We start from the raw sequence: 18206 nt of genomic DNA, 5'->3' as shown, positions 1-18206 counted from the left end.
CATTTCTTATTACGAGTGACATGTATATGAGATGTCAATTTGAAGTACTAAGATTGAACAGCTGTTATTATCTTAAAGTTATTATCATCATTCGGGCATTTCCTTTTTGTTTTTTATTCTTATTTTCATTGAATCAGACCTGTATGTAAGTAGAAACCAAGACTATTAGCTTATATTCATGTATGTATGTTTTCATCAGCGTGATAACAAATACTTAAACGCTCTTTTAGATGTTCACGGTTCAAAACTGAGTAGCGGTTACAGGTGGATCAGGATCACTTCAACCCCAACAACACAAATTAAATTCAATTAAGTGTGAAAGGGATTATGAACATACAAAGTGTCTTTTATTTTGTTTAGGAACTAGAAATAAAAAGAAATATATTTATGAATATGTTCAGCAGGAAGTGTGAGCCTTGGCTCTTATATGTAGCTTGAGGTAGATTATGTTTACAATGACAATGTCTCATTTTATTTTCTCAGAATTTATTTCAGCTCGATTGCATAGGAAGCTAATTTTTTAAGCTTATAAACACGGTCTCGAACCAACCAGTACTGAGCAATGGGTGTAAAGTTTTCTTGTCCAAGGAAACAACAGCTTGTCCATGGCAAGATTTGAACCCACTCGACAGACGATCCTTAAATTACTAGTCCGACGCCTGATTATAAAGATGATTTATTTTTATGTATTGATTAGACGTATTTTTATATTTTAGATTTTGTTTCTAATATAGAATTTTAGATATATTATTAACTTTAAGATTTGAAGTACTTACATTTTTGATCGTGTTTATTTTTGATAGTATTTACGGCAAGACAGTCTTACCAAATATTCATGCCGAGTCGGCAGAATCAAACATGGAGAGCAAACATGGTAGACTCATAGATCCGGACCTTGATCCTTCCGTGAAGGAAAAGAAACCAGAAGAACAATCGGAAAGAGAGGGGATAGTGTGACCCGGAAGTAATTACAGGATCGCGGTTAAGCACGAAACTAACATTTATAAACCGCAGGATAGAGGCAAGAAGAAAAACGCGCCAAACTTGGCAGCAGACGACACTATGTACAATGGAACGCTGGTAGATAATAGTGCCAAGAAAGACAAACAAACAGAACAAGAAGTTAAAAAAGCATTAGCAGGTCTAGAAATGAATAAACTAAATTATAATCAACATGTTGATTGACAAATCATCACAAAATGTGCTTTAATTAATTCAGAATTTTTCATGAATTATGACAAAGTTTATCGTTATTTTATTGTATAAGTGCCTTTTATTAAATTACTATTTCCTAGATATAGTTTCATTTCAGTATGCAAATGAGTGTATTTATGTAAATTTTAAAATGTGCACGCTGTAATTACATGGACATTCTATCTACCATTTCATTAAAATTTAGGTATTCGGAAGGGTACCCACAGTTTTTCTATTTCCGGCGGATGTTAAATTCATTTCCTGTATGACTGGTATACATATAACCTTAGATTACACGAATTATTATCGTTCGGCCACAACAAAAGCATTGCAATATATCTCATTTGCTAACTTGCTAACTAAACATACGAATACGAAGAACCAACGATTATTTTAGAAGATTCCTCTCTTTTCCCGCCAAATTATGGTAACGTTTTATAAACATTTAGGGGTTGATATAAAATAATTTTTATCAATTAAGATAATAAGCAAGGGAATGATTTATCATAAGTTAAAATTGATGGTTATACATATGATGTTTGATAGACTGAGATTTAAAATCACATAAATAGCTCAAAGAAAAAACAACAAACAAACTGGACGCTTTAGATATTTTAAAGCGTTTCCATGTTTTCGATAAGTCAATATTTAATTTTGTTCCGACTCATTTCCCTCCTGTATAGAATAAGAAATATACAGTGCATTTCTATGGCATGTTTTCATGTTATTCTAAATGTATTCAGTTTTCATTTTCATTTCTCAATTATATAATGTTTACTTAAGAAATTGACAAACATCTTCAAATGTGACTGTTAATGATATGTGTAAGTTTGTTTACATTTTGGCACCGGGGAATAGAAGAGGTACTTCACAGTTACGATTTTGAGTCGGTACGCAAATATAAATGATGTCAACGAACGTGTGGGGTATACACTCTACGACGTTTGTAAGCCCAAGAAAACCTTTAATGCCAAAGCAGACGAAATTCAGAACGTTTTGTAAATATTGATTTATTCTAAACGGTTTATATGTGTCGTACTGATATAGTTAACATTATTTATTTAGCTGTGGTTGGACTTCCAAAATTCCGTATATCATTTTTCACGTTTCCATTGCAATGGACGACATGTTTCCTTAACTTATGGAATGCGCAATTCTTCCAACAACATTGAAAGGAAAATGGGACACAGTCAACCATCATATCATTACGAGTCTTGTACCGAAAAGTGATTAGCCTTTGTCGCAAGAAGAAACCAGTCTAGCCTCCATATCCGTACAGCCTATCCAGACCCTATACCGTTGCCAGAAATGATAGTTATTAAAATGGGAACTGTGCGTAGTAAGCTAAATATTATTTAAGAATTGTCAGTTAATAAAATTGTTTTGTCTCTAATTGGAGATTTGATAGCTGCTTCTTTAGGCATTGATTAATATAAATTTATATTTTACGTGTTGATAGGCGACAAAACGGCAAAATTCAATGGAAGACGAAAGTACCAGTCCTTTTTTGTAGATTCGTTACAGATAAGTCGTTTTCTTTAAGCTTTGGTATTCACAAGACGTAAGGTCATAAACACAACATTAACGCTGTCATTTTTTGGGGTCGCGTTTTATGTCGCACCAACAGAGGTCATATGGTGTCATTACAGCTTTACTGGTGGACGAAAAACTCCATTAATTCAGACATGAACGGGCACCTGAGTAAAACGCAGACATTCTGTAACCTAACTGGATAGCTTATTCACGTGAAAGAATCCAAAGTGTCTTACACGGACCATTTTAATTCATCATTTTCTGTAAGTACTGCACAACATAAATGTGACGATAGTTCAAAATCGAACTCGCGCGCACTGATTCTGATGACAGTCTCGGTACTGGGCCACGTTCAAAGAAAATATCAGCACAGCTTCATAATCATGCTAAGCAAAAAATTGAAGCAACCTTATTTTCGGATAAGATTTAAGAATATCAATACACACTACAATAATAATTGAATAAAATAAGATTTATATGATTAAAATCAATATTTGTATAAAAATTACCGACACACACATTTTGTAAAATAAATACGATATTTGACTTACATTTCATGAACTTGTACTAATTTAATACCACTTTTAAGTCTAATATTATATCTATAAGATTAACAATGGCGAAATTTTGAAATCAGATACATTGTGATCACGGCGCGTGTGTAGAAAATAACTTAAATACAAAATACCTGCTTTACTATAACCGCTAGAATTTAAAGAAACGTTAAAGAATATCATAAGGCTTTGTGTCCGAGATTTTACAGAGGCGGCGCTTATGTGCCTTATAAAGCGGGTGGCGGCAAGTCAAACAGAAAAATGACGGACATATATATTTTAGATAGTTTTATTTGAATAATATACCTTTTAAAATCACACGTGTAGTCTATAGTGAGACAATCCATGGGTTCGCAGACCCAGTCTTTGACTCCCCCATATAAATAAAAATAACTTGAGACAGTCTTGAAATAAAACTGCACAGGTCCGTTTGATTGTTAAAATGTCGGTTAATGTTTTTCTTCGATTAACGATACAACTATATTAAGTGTTTCATCGATCTGGTATTGCGGAATATAAACTCGAGAGAAAAAATATTATCAAAGCTGCCAGTTGAAAGCAAAATTGCAAAAGATTGTGAAACAATAGTTCTTCCAGCTGGCCAAACAAATTGGAAATTGATTCATATATAATCTCTCCATTTTTAGAAGGAAGAAATTATACTTTGTTTAAAAAAATAATAAAAGAATGGCATATACAATAGCTGTCGTATGATTCCATTTTGGAACGTATAGGTGTGAATACGCATTAGTATCAAACAAGCTATCATTTTTTTCTATGTTTTTTATTTCATCTTGTAACAAAATATCAAAAAACAAAACAAAACAAAAACAAATGTGAAACACAAATGACTTTAGATTCTGTACTTTTTACAAAAGTGGAGACACATAATGTTCAGGTGTAAAAATATACATGTATAAAGAAAGAGTATTTAACCAAATACCTTAGGTAAATGGATTAACATTACAAGAGTTTTACTCAAAACAAATTATAAACATATTTTTTTAGAATAAAGTAAACAGTGTTTCTTGGTATTGCTTCGATATTTTTTCTTCATTTTATAAATAAATTAGCTATGTAGAACAAGAAACAGAATATTTACATAACATTTACATTGCTCGAAAAAACTAGTTAACGCACGGGGAAAAAAACATAACGCACTGAAATTAAACTTAAAATGTTTGCAAACTTTTGTACGGCACTGTTGATGCTTTTACGAGTATAGATATTATCAATTGCACTAAAAGATATATACTGCATATAATATTCTTAAGATCTAACAAACATTCTAAATTAACTAAATTAACATTTTTTAAAAAGATTTTAAACGAGGACAATAGAATATGTATATTGGGGAGTATAATAACCGGGCTGCACTGTATTTTATACTGCCTGTTGTTTTCAAAAAGAGAAAAAATAATCCGTACTATTTCGGTGTAAATAATACATATTGTCTGTCTCGGTTTTCATATTTGCTTCGAGCAACGCCATGTAACTTAAATACCAGACGACAATAAGATGTGATGTGGAAATATGCTTCATCTCATTCTATATACTATAATATGTATAAATATATCAAATAAATCATAAAAAATAATAACATGTTACTGTTGTTTTGAAAGACAAATGTATGCAATAGTAGAGAAGCTGACATCGCCATAAATGTCCATTTAACACTTATACACAACCGTGACGTGACATTATCCGTGAAACGTGAAAACCGTGCAGGAAATTACATCCAAGTAGTCACTGTGAAGTATGCACTTGTCATATTCAAGTGTCGACCAATTTGAATTGATGAAATAATTTACAAACTTTTTAGTTTACACAATAAATGATAATATATAAATAGACTGTAATCACTTTGAAGTTATCACCGTGGACTGTTCTATAAATAGCATAATCTCTGGAATTATTCTGTGAGGTTTAAAGTTTCCCTGATTTAACAGTTTTTGATTCTTTCGTCTTTCATCTGAAAATAGAAATAGTGACTAAATAATTATAATGTTTCATTAAATACATACAAAACCATCGGATGTAGGCTTCACATTTTTGCACGCATGCGCACAGCTCATCCTGATCTTTTTTCTATGAAAGGTAACACGGTATTTAAACATGTTAATCACCAATCGTACCATATCAAATACTTCCTCTATTGAAAAAAATGCTTTTTATATTGTCACGTTAACAATACATAACATGTTATAAGATAAAACGCAAAAAAGGAAAAGTCTTTCATAAAACAATGAAAAAATATAATTAAGCATTACAGATTCAGTATTTTCTGTCTGCTATTTTACTGCAGCAGACGAGAAATAAAGCAAAACAAGGCCCATAACTCTGTAACATGCAAATAATCATTTAATGTCACGAAATGGTTGCTTATAAAGAACAGGTTGCCTTTAAACGGACTGTGCTTACATTATGAATTACTATCAAAATAATATAATCCTGGGTAAACTGACTATGTGTGAGTCTGTTAATATCGCTTTCAAAAAGTGGACGTTATATTTACTGAAAAGGCGTTCCATACAATTAATCAACAGATGGGCTATCCTGTCCATGTCTTTGCAAAGCGTATACGAATTATTAAAGTATTTAAAGTAAATATGACAACTTTGTCTTAATATCGAGTATCACATACACTTAGCTAGCTGAGAAGGTCAAAATCTCTGTAAATACTTATAATGATCATTCTTTACAAACTAATATTAGCTTTCAGAAATCGATCTTATTGGCAGAGTTCACATTTTTTTTTAAAAAAGTATGTCACAGTGAAAACAAAAGTGTTGTACCTTGGACAGAATATTGATATAAATATAATATTTGTTTGACCCAGATATTTATTTTATGAAGAGGTCATTGAATTTTATTGATGATTTTGACTTTGATAAAAACGATGCTAATAAATACACGATTTAGTCAAGGTTTGAAGAATGGTGGGGTGGTGAGAGTGGGGGGCGGTATTGAATATTAAAGACGCTTTTTTAAAAAAACCTTGTCAATGTATTTCATACTTACGAGTAATTTCTCCTACTTTTTTAACCCTTACATGAAAGAAAAATTAAAGTCAGTATATTGATCTTCTCTATAAATAATTTAATATTCTATTTACACACTTTAATATTCATGTTCAATGTCATATTTCTGTAGAGTTTTTTCTTAAACTTTTAAGTATATATTTTCATAATTCATGAATGAAAGAAAAGATAAGCTTGTTTTATGGTTCAACGTATATAGACGATTTTTACTGAATATACCCATCATTTTTCGGACATTGACCCGGTATTTTTTATCATCAAGAATAAATAATTAAAACTTTCAATCAATCAGGCACAGAAGTACATTTACACGTGATTATTAAGACTTTAAGATATCATATATCATCGGTTTATATTTAAAAAGATATACCATAGATCCTACACCTTTAATACTGATAATATCAAAAGACCTGTAGGTTAACACGATACTTTATAAAATATGATTTTTTAATTAGCGTGCCAAACACCAGTTTATGAACTTTAATAACGTGCAAAATACAACTTAAATATTTAATTCCATTCATTCATTGCATTAGATATAATAGATACATATTTATAATATTACATGTACAATATAAGAATAGATGAAAGTAATAGCTTTACTTTTTAAGACAATTTATACATAGGCCAATTGAGTCGAATTATGTCAACGGTCGTCGTATGATGTATTTATTTGATTCTACATGTTGCTTAAATATAAAAACAGACAATTTCACGGGCATCATCCTTAATAGTTCCCTTCATATAAACAATTAAACCCCCAGCCAAAGGCCACTTCTTAATTAAGACTATCTTAAGAAATCCTGTCACTTGATTTTGAAATTCTATTTTAAACTTTTTACAGAATAATTTGACCTACATGACCATGTTGTTAAGAAACTACATTTTCTTTCAACAAATTAATGACCTTCCTTGACAGGTGTTCGGCTATACAAAACAAACGTATATTTCTTTCTTTCTTTCTTTCTTTCTTTTTTTCTTTTTTTCTTTCTTTCTTTTTTTCTTTCTTTTTTTCTTTCTTTCTTTCTTTCTTTCTTTTAGCATTGGACTGGTAACGTACAGTTTATAACACATATATATCTAATAATTCTATTCACTTCATAATTGAACATGAATTTACTTAAATAATGAATTAGACGTTTGATAAATTGTATAACAGAGAGAGAAAAAGACGCACTTAATTGACACTAAAGTAGTTCCAAGGTCAGATATTCAGTTGTTTGCCAATATTATCACGTATTAATGTACTTTCAATTTCCGGCTGTAAATAGAAATATCTAGTAAAGAAAGTTTAATCAATAACTGAACGATCCACTTCAACCTTCCCTTTCATATCTATAAATCTGTCCCCTATAAAGCTAAAAAAAATGCAATACACGTAACCTTTATCATTAACATACACTTTAAAAGTTCACTCTAGTTAATAAAAAACTTTTTAAAGTAAACATGTATACCTGTTGTGTATCGTGATTGTCTTAAAAAGAAAAGCCTTACTTATGTTTTGTCATTTCAAAGCTGTTTTAAAAAAAATCTTATTTACTAGAACTTTTTGTAAAGACGGAAAGATTGAAATATGTTCTTTTGGCGTAGAAAAATATATGGTTAAATTATACATAAATCTGTTGACGTTTCAATGGGTTTGTATAAACAAGATTAATTTCTTCATAAAAAAGTAATCTTACTCAATTAAATTTACTTATGTCGTTTTTACGACCGAACCTCTAAAAATATTTGATCACCATTTACACGTGCAATACTACACGTGCAATACTACACTGGAATCGTGCAGATGATACTGTCTTCAGTAATTTAAATTTTTCAGTAATTTAAATTTTGAGACATTGTTTGTAAAATATACCAGAATATTAATATCAAATGTATACCTCGTTATCATTTTCAGAGCCCAAAATAGCTATAGCAAATGCATATTGTACTCCATCTAGCTTCATTTTCGTTTTAGATACCAAAAGTTCATATCAAATACTTATTACACTTGACGCAACAAAGGTCTGTCAAAATGTTAAAAATGGTGGTTATGTGAAACAAAGAGTTCATTATATATTGTTGAGAACAACACTGTGTTCTTTTGAACTATACACGGTTGCAAAACCTATATCAGCCTCGGCTAGCGTCTCGGCCTATACAGATTTGACAGCTGCTTACTCGTCCAATATCACTTAGTATTGTACTCAACAATGTGATAACATTATAATATACAAATATGACCATGTATAATATGACGGTTTAGTTAAATATACGTTTTGTTATATACATGTACACATGATTCATTACAACATTCCTTTGTCATACATTTTAAACTTAAATATAGCAGATAAATATTAAATTCTACAACGTCTGGAAGAAAAAATTCTAATCTTTAATCTGAGTATGATGATTATTTATTTTTACGTGTGATCGGTGTTTTGTAATTCCGCAAATATATTCTCTTTAAAAAAGAATATATTGTAAAGAACGGACCCAACTTTTTTTTACTTTAGAACCAAAAATCTGAGAAAAAAATTGGCATATACACATGTATTTGAATAAAATTGTAAACATTATTTGTCAATAATGAAAACTCTTATTTCATTGGAATCTTTTAATTTATTGAGGTTTATTATTGGCCAACCCATGTGCACTACATATTTTTTTTGCATTCTCTGCGTTTTCAAAACATTATAACAATAATCTACCTTTTTCATGGTCATTATCTTTATATTTTGTGTTCAAATTCAAGGTCTGTTTTGATGATTCAAATTCAAAATGTTAAATAAAATTTGAAAGATCTAACTTTTAAACGTCAGGAACCGTCATTCATATTACAATAGTTTAAAGTCATTATTATGTTTATTTGGCAGTATTGCAAGTTGTCTTTATGATAATATCATTTATTCTATATTCCTGCAAGAATTTGACCTATTTTGTTTCATTATTATGTTAACTAACATCCAAAAGAATAAGAATAACAACTTTAACTTTACATTAGCTTGAGGAAAAATCTTTGTCAGTTAGGCCCTTTAAAAATTATGACTAGTACGAATATTTTACGATCTGAAAGCGCATGTATGTTTTATTGGTAAAATACTTTGACATAATAAACATATCTGATTAGCTTTGAATTAAAATATGCACCTCCCACATAAATTCAATAAAATAACTGAATACATTAAGATGCGCCATCTGAATTTAAAATGATTTGGATTAGTTGCTGTTGTTTTTGTTTTGTTTGTTTTTCTTCTTTTTTTGTTGTTCATTTTTTTGTTTATTTAGTTTTATTTTTTATTTTCTTTTATCATTTTTTTAGTGTTATTTTATTTATTTATTTATCATTATTATTATTATTTTTATTGGGGGGGGGGGGTCTTATTCTTTTTCAAACCTCAACCTTATTATTATCATTATGTACAAATCTAAATAATTGTTTTTCACTTAAAATTTCTTTTAAAAAAAATCACTATAAATTATTTTCATACAGTGACATAAATTACATGCAGTGATCTTTGACAAGATAAAACAGGCGTCATACATTCTATTTCAAACAGTTAAAAAAAACTCTTAGAGAGCTAAGCCAAATTTATTTTACATAGAAATCTGGTAAACAATATAGAACTGGCATATATATTTATTTCTCTGAAGAAAAAAAGAACAAACGTTTTATAATCCATTTCACCTTTTAATCCCTTAATCTTATTTAGGATTTACATAATTATTATATAAACTTAAATATCGGTCAATGTTTAAAATGTGCTTTTTGTTCAGTAGATAGAAGGACATGTTGTTACTTTGGGATCATTGATTCCAGCACTTTTAAGTGTTGTGAATTCAGTTCCGCTCAAGCCGGTGCTAGAGAGCATGAGGGATGTTGCACTTTTTCATTATCCCTCATGTACAGATTCAGGTTAAACCGAGTCTGTAATTTTTATGTATTTTTGTTGTGATTTGTTCTACTGAAGGATATCTTTCTCCAGATTTTTGAAATGATATTAATTTCTATTGAAACTATCTATGAGCATTGAAAGAGTATATTAGGCAAGGTATCTCAGTATCACATTCTGTATTTATAAATGTATTGTACAAGGATATATTATAATTAACAATGCATTATGTATATCTCATCAAACATGCCTACTTCGATAACTGTTCGGTCATTTCCGTCAAACTCCGGATAATGGCTATGGGGAATCCATTACGGTCATGTAGGTCTCCTTCCAAATAGTCCATTGGGTACGCAAAATATGCATACTCGAAGATAACATAAATAACTGATAAAGTATTATATTCTAATCGCCCGGATAAGAATCGAGGAGATTTCGAGGTGTCTCTGAGCACTTGAACATGTTTAATTAATATGTAAAATATCAATCAATCAATCAATCAATTATCGTAGCAAGGGTTTAGGATAGACAGGAATGTTGATCGATCAAGAGAAGGAAACACTGATTAATAATTCAGTGCTAGACGAAGAAGATACAAGTAAAATTGCTTGTTGTGCTATATGGTGGGAATTTAAACATGATACTTGTATATGTAAATTGGAAGCCCCCCAAAAACAGGCCGGAATCACATTTTTGTTGTTGATAATTTACAGTTAATTTATACATATTATATAACATTACAATAAAAGAGCAATGAAATATGTTTAAATTATCAAGTAATATAGCTCATTAAATTTCAACTAAATTTCGCCAGCGTCTAGATGACAAGAATATTCTTGATCTCTTCTTTGACATGCATAAGACATACAAATGTGACGAAACTTGCCGAAAAATTCACGACTTCATGGCGAATTATTTCCTGATCACCTTATCATACACCTATGTTTTTACAGGAGAGAGTTTCATATAAGCTTTAAGCTTTTTTCTCCATCCATTCCTGAATGTAATTTATTTATTATAATTTTGACTGTAAATATTGATGAAGAAATACATATTGTTTAAACCAACTGAATGACAAGTTTACGTGTAAATGTTAAGATATTCGCATAAATTGCGAACGAGTAATTTTAACAATATGTACGTGCAAATATTCCTGTGTAATTGATTTATCTAAATTATTTATGCTGTCAATAGTTCGACTAGAATAATTTATGGAAGGTATAGGTGCTGCTCGGTTAATTAAGCATTATTCGCCGGAAGCTTGGCGATGGGGGATAGTCTAGTGATTCAGGTACTTGCTTCTGATTACAAGAATCATCGGCTCGAACCCTGCATGGTTTGTGATTGTTTTGATGCCAAAGGAATTGTATCTGTGCACATATTGAAAATGTACAGTACAGTAAGGTGTATTTCATTTTATCTGATATGTCTTGTATAATGATACTGTACAAAAAAGAAGTTTGCTGTAAATTCGTTATAAATATTCCTGACAGCTTATATGACCGTATATAAAAAGTTGTTTGCAATATATCCCTCGCCTAGCGGCTCGGGTTATATTTCCTAACAGCCGTTTATATAGGGCTATATAACCTGTCAAAAATATTTAATAACTAATAATATACACGACTGCTGTTAATAAAAATATGAAGAAATCTCACTATTTCCTCTAAAAAATGCCTTGCGCCTTTGGTTATATTTCAAGACAAGGGTCATATAACCTGTCAAAATCTGTATTACTGATAATATAACTGTTTGACTGCTGGGGTGTTTTGTTTTCACTTTGGAACAATCATTTTCACATTGGTCACAATCACGCCTGTGGAACATAATTTTACTGTTTAGAAGCCAAATATATGTGTGGTATAGCAGTATAGTGTTGCTATGCACAGATCGATTAAAGAATTCCCATTAAAATTAAATTCGGCATTCATCGGTTATTATTACATGGTTTGCTCACTTTTATTTACTTTACAAAATGCGTTCAAGGGCCTGAGATGAGAAAGCAAAATTCAAAATGGTTTATTACCATTCACATATACACTCGTCACACAACTTCTTATCTTGAATTACTTTTTTTATATTCGTATTGATTTTTCGTCTATTTCAAATCATTTCGGTAATTAAAAAGTGGACCGTTTACTTGTGCTTAATAAATAAAAGTCATAAAGGTGATCAAACAAATAGTAAATAAATGCTCGTTTCGGAAATTAATTTCAATGCCGGGTTTAATAATTATTTATAAAATAAGTTTTTCGGCAAGGAGTACATTTGTAGAGTATAACTTATTAGTGTCCAGCTTTATTTGTCATCCAATGATAACGCTGTATTTCTTAAAAATTATGTGTGTTAATTTTCATGGAAGAAAGAAAGTCGATACTATATTGAAATCCGTTCATAGTCGCCTTCTATTTTTCATAGTGCTTCATAGTAGCGCGTAGTGACGTAATCAAGGGCCAAATAAAGCTTGACACTAAATATGTTAGTGTTCATCCATAGCTGTTCTACAGAAATTAGAAACATTCTCCTGTCGCTATCGCTCCCGTCGAAGTTTCTAATTTCTGTAGAACAGCACGGATGAACACTAACATATACTTAGTGAACAATTTAGTTGTACAGCGCCAATAACGTAGTATTTTGTTATAAAAGCAAAAAAATATATGAATATACATTGATATTCCAGCATGTTATTTTGTTTTTAATTTCAAACAACAGGCCAGAGATTGTGAGGCCGATTACTGAAGCTATTAAGTAAAAACATTAATATTTCAATCGTAAAATTTTGTTGGTATTTTTTTAAGCATTGTGGATCTTTAGAGTGTTTGAAAAAGACGGATACTTTATCTGTGAACAGCTTTTGAACTTATTCTCAGTGTATTTTTTATTCTCTAAATGTTTGTTAACAAACGTCAACTGATTTTTAAAAATTGCAAAAGAAAAAAATGACTGTGAATCTTTAACCTTTATACTGTTATTTTAGTATGCATATTTTTAGTTATAATCTATATATGTGATGATGATCAAGGAAAACAAGACTAATTGTTCTGTTTTGGTATAATTATTGACCGTCATTATACAGCTTAACCCACAATCATTGTATAATTTTTGGCAATAGTTTCTACCCATGAGACCAGTACAGACCAAGACAACCCCGTACGGTCTAATCATTATCTGAACTGTTCCTTCTTCAGTCAGTATTTATTTTAAATTTTTCCTTAGAAATAATAAAAGGTTTTGTCTATATATGAAAGACTGACAAGTCCATTTTCAGATATTTAGCTTGGTAACAGTTAAAAATCAGTACAATTTTGATCGTTAAAATATGTTTTACCGTACAGTTTACCACATATCTGACACTATAATTAAAACGTCATTTGATATAGCCGTGTCAATTATGCCATTCATTTGCACAGACTGTACATAGTGTATCGTATAACATTCTTTTATCTTAATTGCTATAATTAAGTGCATAACACCTTGTACTATTTTAACAGTAAAACTGTATCGAAAAATGTACCACACACCTCCCTACCCAAAAACTATAAAGAGAGGGTTTTTTTTGTTGTTGTCTTTTAATCTATAAAAATAACATATATCCTTACATATTACTTATTAATCATAAGTGTTGATAGTTATGGTATATTGATGAAATATACAGTTGAACTATTAATGACATTTTAATGACCATAAACTATGCAGCGCTTTGTACAGTATATTTGTAAGCCCAGCGACTTATTTCGTAATACATATATACACATGTTGTACATACAATAAATAAAAGGTCAATCCAAAACCAAGCTTGAGAACATGTTAAATTATTATAATATATACTGTACAGTGAAATTTAAATATACCTAAATCTAGATATAAACTAGATTTCTACTTTTCACATGTTGGAAGGAATATAATGGACTTAGAAATCTATAACTTAAAACAAAATCTTCATTTAAATCGAACACTTCTGTTTAGATCTATCTTTGTATTTTCATGACTATTTTTTTGGTAAAATATGTGTTTGGCATTAGTTTAAACTTTATTTATTCAATAAATTGTACATAAATGACATTTACAAACATTGCACAACAATGTAATTCAGACAAGTAACATAATCACGCCCGTTTAACTCACAACGAGTGAAAAATGTCCATCGGTAAAAATGTTGTGAGCAACTTCCGTTCCTCGTTGTGAGCACCCATCTAGGACGTGTGACACGATAAACAAGGTGAGTTTTTCATAATTTTTGAAGATTACAGACATTTATGTAAAAATATCGGAATGCAGTTAGCTAGCGATGTGTTTTCCGAGTATGCGCATGTAAAGATATTGCCTGTTGGTCGACAATTTGATGGAAATACCGTGCGACGCAGTCACTTGGGGTAGCTGGAAAACTGGAGACAACTTCTCTCCGGACCAAATTTAACATTGAAAAACGTCGATTCTGGTGACGTTTTGTGCATTCTAACCTAAAACAGATGCCCACAAGACTTCAGCGTAAATTATTACATGAAAGTCTTCATATAAAGGAAGATATACCCTTTTTTGCTTTAATCCTCGTTGTGAGCACCATAACCTCGTTGTGAGCAAGACAAGCGCAGTGCGTGTCTGGTTTTTATATGTAATTCAAGTGGGGAGAATACAATTTTCAATCTACCAAAAGCAATCAAAACGTTTTTGCACAATAGTTTCTCTTTGCAATAGTTCTTCTTTGTCTACATAACTTGGCCAGTCTAACATGAATAAAAATCAGGATAAATACATGCATGTTTATATCACACAGACTGCCCAAACTCTGGCAATACGAAGTATATGCAATTAAATACATAATTAACCTCCCCTTATTAGTTCACCACCATTTGCACAAACAGCAAAACATCTGCAAAATTGTAGGTATAAGCAGTTTTTTTGTTTACCATTATCTATTAAGCTAAGAATATACTAGTGAAGTGTTAAAAGTTACAATACACAAAATAAGTAATCCTCCTCGAAAAACGATAGTCGCACAATAACAGATTCAAATAGTTCTCAGCGTTTGTTTGCTCTGTACACGAGCATTTTTCATGATTTTAATAGCACTGTCTTTCCTAGAAAGCTCATGACAGTCTGTGTTTGACATTTAAATAGCATTTTCATCATGAAATAGTGGCATTTTAAGAAATCTTCTTGACTTCTTAGGTGTTTCACCACTGGTAGAATTTTGGGTTAGCTAATTTTACAGTGTGTTTAACTGAAAATAATGTTTTTGCAAGAGACATGACCAAAACTTTTCTTTTGATTTTTATGCATCACTGACAGTTTTTCTAGTAGTTCTAATCTTTTTCAGACCAGGGCAAGTACATACTTGATGCCTCACTTCGGTCTCTCCTTGAACGACCCCATGTCCAATCACTGAAAAAAAAATAGTACTGCAGTTGGAAGGCCTTGTCCAAAGAGGTGTTGTGCCTAATTATGAATTAAATTGATTTACTAATAAGGACATTATGGCCAATCTTAAATGTTTTTGGACAATTTTACCTTCAAGGTAAAGGCCATTCAGGGGTCAAGGAAAAAAATACAGGCCCGTAGGAAGGTCTTGTGCTAAGGGATGTTGTGTTCAAATATGAATCAAATCCGTTTACTAATGAGGAAGTTATGGCCAATGTTAAAGTTTTCGGACGGATTGACGGACGGACAGTTCAAAACTAATATGCCTCCCTTCGGGATATGCACAACGTCTTGCAAAGAAATGCTGCTGTGCAAAAACGTTTTAATTGCTTTGGTAGATTGAAAATTATATTTTCACCATCTTTTGTTTTGGGTTTTACGTCACATCGACACAGTATAGGTCATATGGCGACGTTCCAGCTTTACTGGTGAAGGAAGACCTCAGGTGCCCTTCCGTGCATTATTTCTCATTAGTAGAACCACCGACGTCCCGTAAGCTAGCTGGATAGGTTCCTCACATGAAAGAATCCAAAGTCCCTGTCGGGATTTGAACCCAAAGAGGTGAGGGGCAAGTGGTTTGAAGTCAACGACCTTAACCACTCAGCTACGGACGCCCCCTTTTTCACCATCTGAATAACATATTTAAACCAGACACGCACTGCGCTTGTCTTGCTCACAACGAGGTTATGGTGCTCACAACGAGGATTAAAGCAAATAAGGGTATATCTTCGTTTCTATGAAGACTTTCATGTAATAATTTACGCTGAAGACTTGCGGGCATCTGTTTAAGGTTAGATTGCACAAAACTTCACCAAAATCGACGTTTTCAATGTTAAATTTGGTCCGGAGAGAAGTTGTCTCCAGTTTTCCAGCTACCCCGAGTGACTGCGTCGCACGGTATTTCCATCAAATTGTCGACCAATAGGCAATATCTTTACATGTGCATACTCGGAAAACACATCGCTAGCTAACTGCATTCCGATATTTTTACATAAATGTCCGTAATCTTTAAAAAATATGAAAAACTCACCTTGTTTATCGTGTCAAACGTCCTAGACGGGTGCTCACAACGAGGAACGGAAGTTGCTCACAACATTTTAACCGATGGACATTTTTCACTCGTTGTGAGTTAAACGGGCGTGATAATACTTATATCAATTCCTTTCCAGTGTGTTGGCATGGAAAATGAAACTAACTATTTATAATTTGTTGTATTAAAGTTGATTACATGTTAATTAGCTCTACAGTCGCAGGTGTTAGACACTTATTTTAAAGTGTAAGTTTGTCCTATTATATATAATTGTATAGATATATTTCATTTTATAATTACCTATCTATGGGGTATCTGGAACAAGTCGTTGATATCCATTCCCTTCATTGAGCAATGCCGTGGGGGATAATTTCTCCGTAAACTGTTGTTTCTCTCGTCTCTTCCTCCGTGCTTCGTTGTTTCTTACCCGAACCTCGTCTTGCATCACTTTTGTGACGTCATCATCCGAGCACTGTTCATATCCGGTATTAACTATTCCCGTCTGAGTCGTTTGAATTCCACTTTCCACCGGATAAAGTTTGTGAATATCTGATACCCTGTCTTCAAACTTGCAGTCTGAAGGTGTGAGCACTTCTTCAGGAACACTTTTGATTTCTCGTTTACAATCCAAACTTAGCAAATCTTTGTCAGTCAATAAATTATTGCTGAAATTTTCGTGGAGCAGGTTTTGTTTAAATTTCCCGCTCTTTTTGTTTTTCCGAGTGGATAATGAAGAAACTGAAAGATTGTCAAACGACATTGCATCTGATTTTGTAATGTCACCACAGCTGTCGCAGCTTAGCACACTTTGTCTTCCATCAATATTGCTGTCCGTGAAAGATACCTGGCTTGAACAACTTGAACCCGGCCGAACGGGTCCAGAAACTAAAGATTTAATGGCCGCAATAGGTGCCAGCCTAGGTGGTGGCCGAGGAGGAACACCCACTATTGAGGTCACTGATGTAATACTTTGAGTGTCTATATTTTTCTCTTTGCGTCGTTTTTTCTTTCGTCTGGGCAAAGGCGATTCAACAACAGTGTTCAATATCTTACCTGCAGACTTTTTAGGGGACTTTGTTATATTTTCTGTACATTCCACATTTTCGTCTACAAAGCAAGTTTTAATTTCTTTACTTTCAGGATCTATATCCCCCTTCACTGCATTGTCTTGAATTGGAAAATCAGCATATATATCAGGCTCATCGTTCTCTACTATAGTTTTAGGGGTTTGTGACACAAATAGATCTGCCCCATCCATAATCTCAGTTTGAAGCTTGTCATGTGTATTGTGCAAAATTAATTTCTCACTGGGTACTGAAATCGATTTTTTTTTTCCTGTTTTGCATTATTTAAATGACTTAAATTGCCCCGAATCCCCCTCTGACGTAAAAACCCAACGTGCAAACGTTGCTTTTCAAAATTCTGTACCTTGTCCCGCCCTCTGGTTGGGAAAAAATTTTTCGGCCCGTTAGTTTTTTCCTCATTTTTTTCTCACTAAATTTTGGGTGTGAAAAGAGAAAATAAAGTCGTTTCCGGAATCATAATCATGGTGTATTTTTCT

General features: G+C 32.0%; 1 protein-coding gene across 1 annotated transcript; it reads right to left on the bottom strand.

The window, feature by feature from the left end:
* Positions 1-3883: 3883 nt before the first annotated feature.
* Positions 3884-17954, bottom strand: LOC132733884 (uncharacterized). Its single transcript, XM_060720611.1, has 2 exons — positions 16946-17954; positions 3884-5253 (listed from the first exon to the last, which is right to left on the bottom strand). The coding sequence occupies exon 1, from the start codon at positions 17901-17903 to the stop codon at positions 16950-16952; it is 954 nt and encodes a 317-aa protein (XP_060576594.1). The 5' UTR covers positions 17904-17954; the 3' UTR covers positions 3884-5253; positions 16946-16949.
* Between the last annotated feature and the right edge of the window lie 252 nt (positions 17955-18206).

This window comes from Ruditapes philippinarum, unplaced genomic scaffold (genome assembly GCF_026571515.1).
Source record: "Ruditapes philippinarum isolate M1 unplaced genomic scaffold, ASM2657151v2 ctg105_1_1_1_1, whole genome shotgun sequence".
Classification (NCBI taxonomy): domain Eukaryota; kingdom Metazoa; phylum Mollusca; class Bivalvia; order Venerida; family Veneridae; genus Ruditapes; species Ruditapes philippinarum.
This window is presented reverse-complemented; position numbering and strand designations above follow the sequence as displayed.

Excerpts from the sequence above, each read along its gene's own strand:
- LOC132733884 (XM_060720611.1), bottom strand. The coding sequence starts at position 17,903 with ATGGATGGGGCAGATCTATTTGTGTCACAAACCCCTAAAACTATAGTA.